Source organism: Atheta coriaria, unplaced genomic scaffold (genome assembly GCF_025399875.1).
Source record: "Atheta coriaria isolate IRGN ID8LTWV9N9 unplaced genomic scaffold, Caltech_Dcor_3.1 scaffold4706_size1181, whole genome shotgun sequence".
Classification (NCBI taxonomy): domain Eukaryota; kingdom Metazoa; phylum Arthropoda; class Insecta; order Coleoptera; family Staphylinidae; genus Dalotia; species Dalotia coriaria.
In genome coordinates, this window is record NW_027050469.1 from 1 (window position 1) to 1181 (window position 1181).

The 1181-nt window shown below is 33.4% G+C and overlaps 1 protein-coding gene across 1 annotated transcript; it reads right to left on the reverse strand.

The window, feature by feature from the left end:
• Positions 1 to 467: 467 nt before the first annotated feature.
• On the reverse strand, positions 468 to 1175 carry RpLP0-like (ribosomal protein LP0-like; the record flags this gene model as incomplete). Its single annotated transcript, XM_065316757.1, has 2 exons — positions 468 to 1012; positions 1071 to 1175. Coding segments are annotated over 2 exons (555 nt in total), but the record flags the coding sequence as incomplete, so codon positions are not given.
• Between the last annotated feature and the right edge of the window lie 6 nt (positions 1176 to 1181).

Genomic DNA, 1181 nt, shown 5'->3' on the forward strand with positions numbered 1-1181 from the left:
GACGTCTGCAATTATTAATCAGGCGCAAAGTGTTTGTAAATTAAACACTCAATAATTCAATGGTGAATAGAATGACTAACGTTCAAATATTCGATTATACACTTAACAATGTCCATGTTACTCAAGTGAATCATGAATAAAATTCATTAATTCCCTATTGTTTTCTCAGTATCAATTGTAATCGTTTGATAGTAAGGATAAACTCATTATTATTTAATGGTTTTGATTAAATTTGCGTACGCAACATCTGCACCTACCAATTTAGGTTAATTAAAATAATAACTGGATAATGTGCCGCAGAGAATTAAATTTAACATCTATTTGTTTACAGAACCAATACAATGTCCACCATTCTTCGATCAAATAACTTGCTGGCCCGCAACTTTGGCAAACACTACAGCCAGTCTAAACTGTCCCGACTACGTGATAGGATTCATAAAGGTGAGCGCAAACCTAATTTGCATTGGTTTATGTTAATGTATCTTTTATTTCCTATCGGATATAAACTTTGGAATTGGAAATCAATACATGAACAATTCCTTTTCATGTAAAACGAATTATATTATGCATCATCATTATCATCCATTTGCTCTGCATCATCACCACCATCTGTTTTAGCATTTGTTATACTTTTAAACTGTTTGAACCCTTTACCCTTCTGGTATCCAGCTACCAGTGTCAGTTTGAAGTCAGCTAATTTAATCTCTAAATATTCCACAATTTTAGCTTGTTGTGGTGTTAAAACTTGTCCCTCTTTACACACTGTGAAATCTGAAATAAGAGTAACCACACCTCTTTCTAGTTTAGTTGGCAATCCCAATTGTCTTAAATGTGGTTCCATTGCATGTGAGAACTGAGCAAGTGGACCAGCTTCCAACTCAATTGTTTGTGTTGCTGTATATCCTGCTCTGGCATAGTCCTGATACTCAAAATTGTCAAACCAATCAACTACTTCTTTCTCCTTGGAATCAGTGAATAATAATGCACAGCTTCCTTTTAACACTGCAGATAACTAGAAATTAAATTGATTATTATAATTTATATCATGATCTTATAATATTTTTAGTTACTTTATGAATGTCATCCTGAACTTCTTCTTCTTTATTTCTACCAAGACCCACTGCAATAACTTTATTTTTACCAAAAAAGAATCTGCTTGGCTTCCATTCCTCTCTGATCTC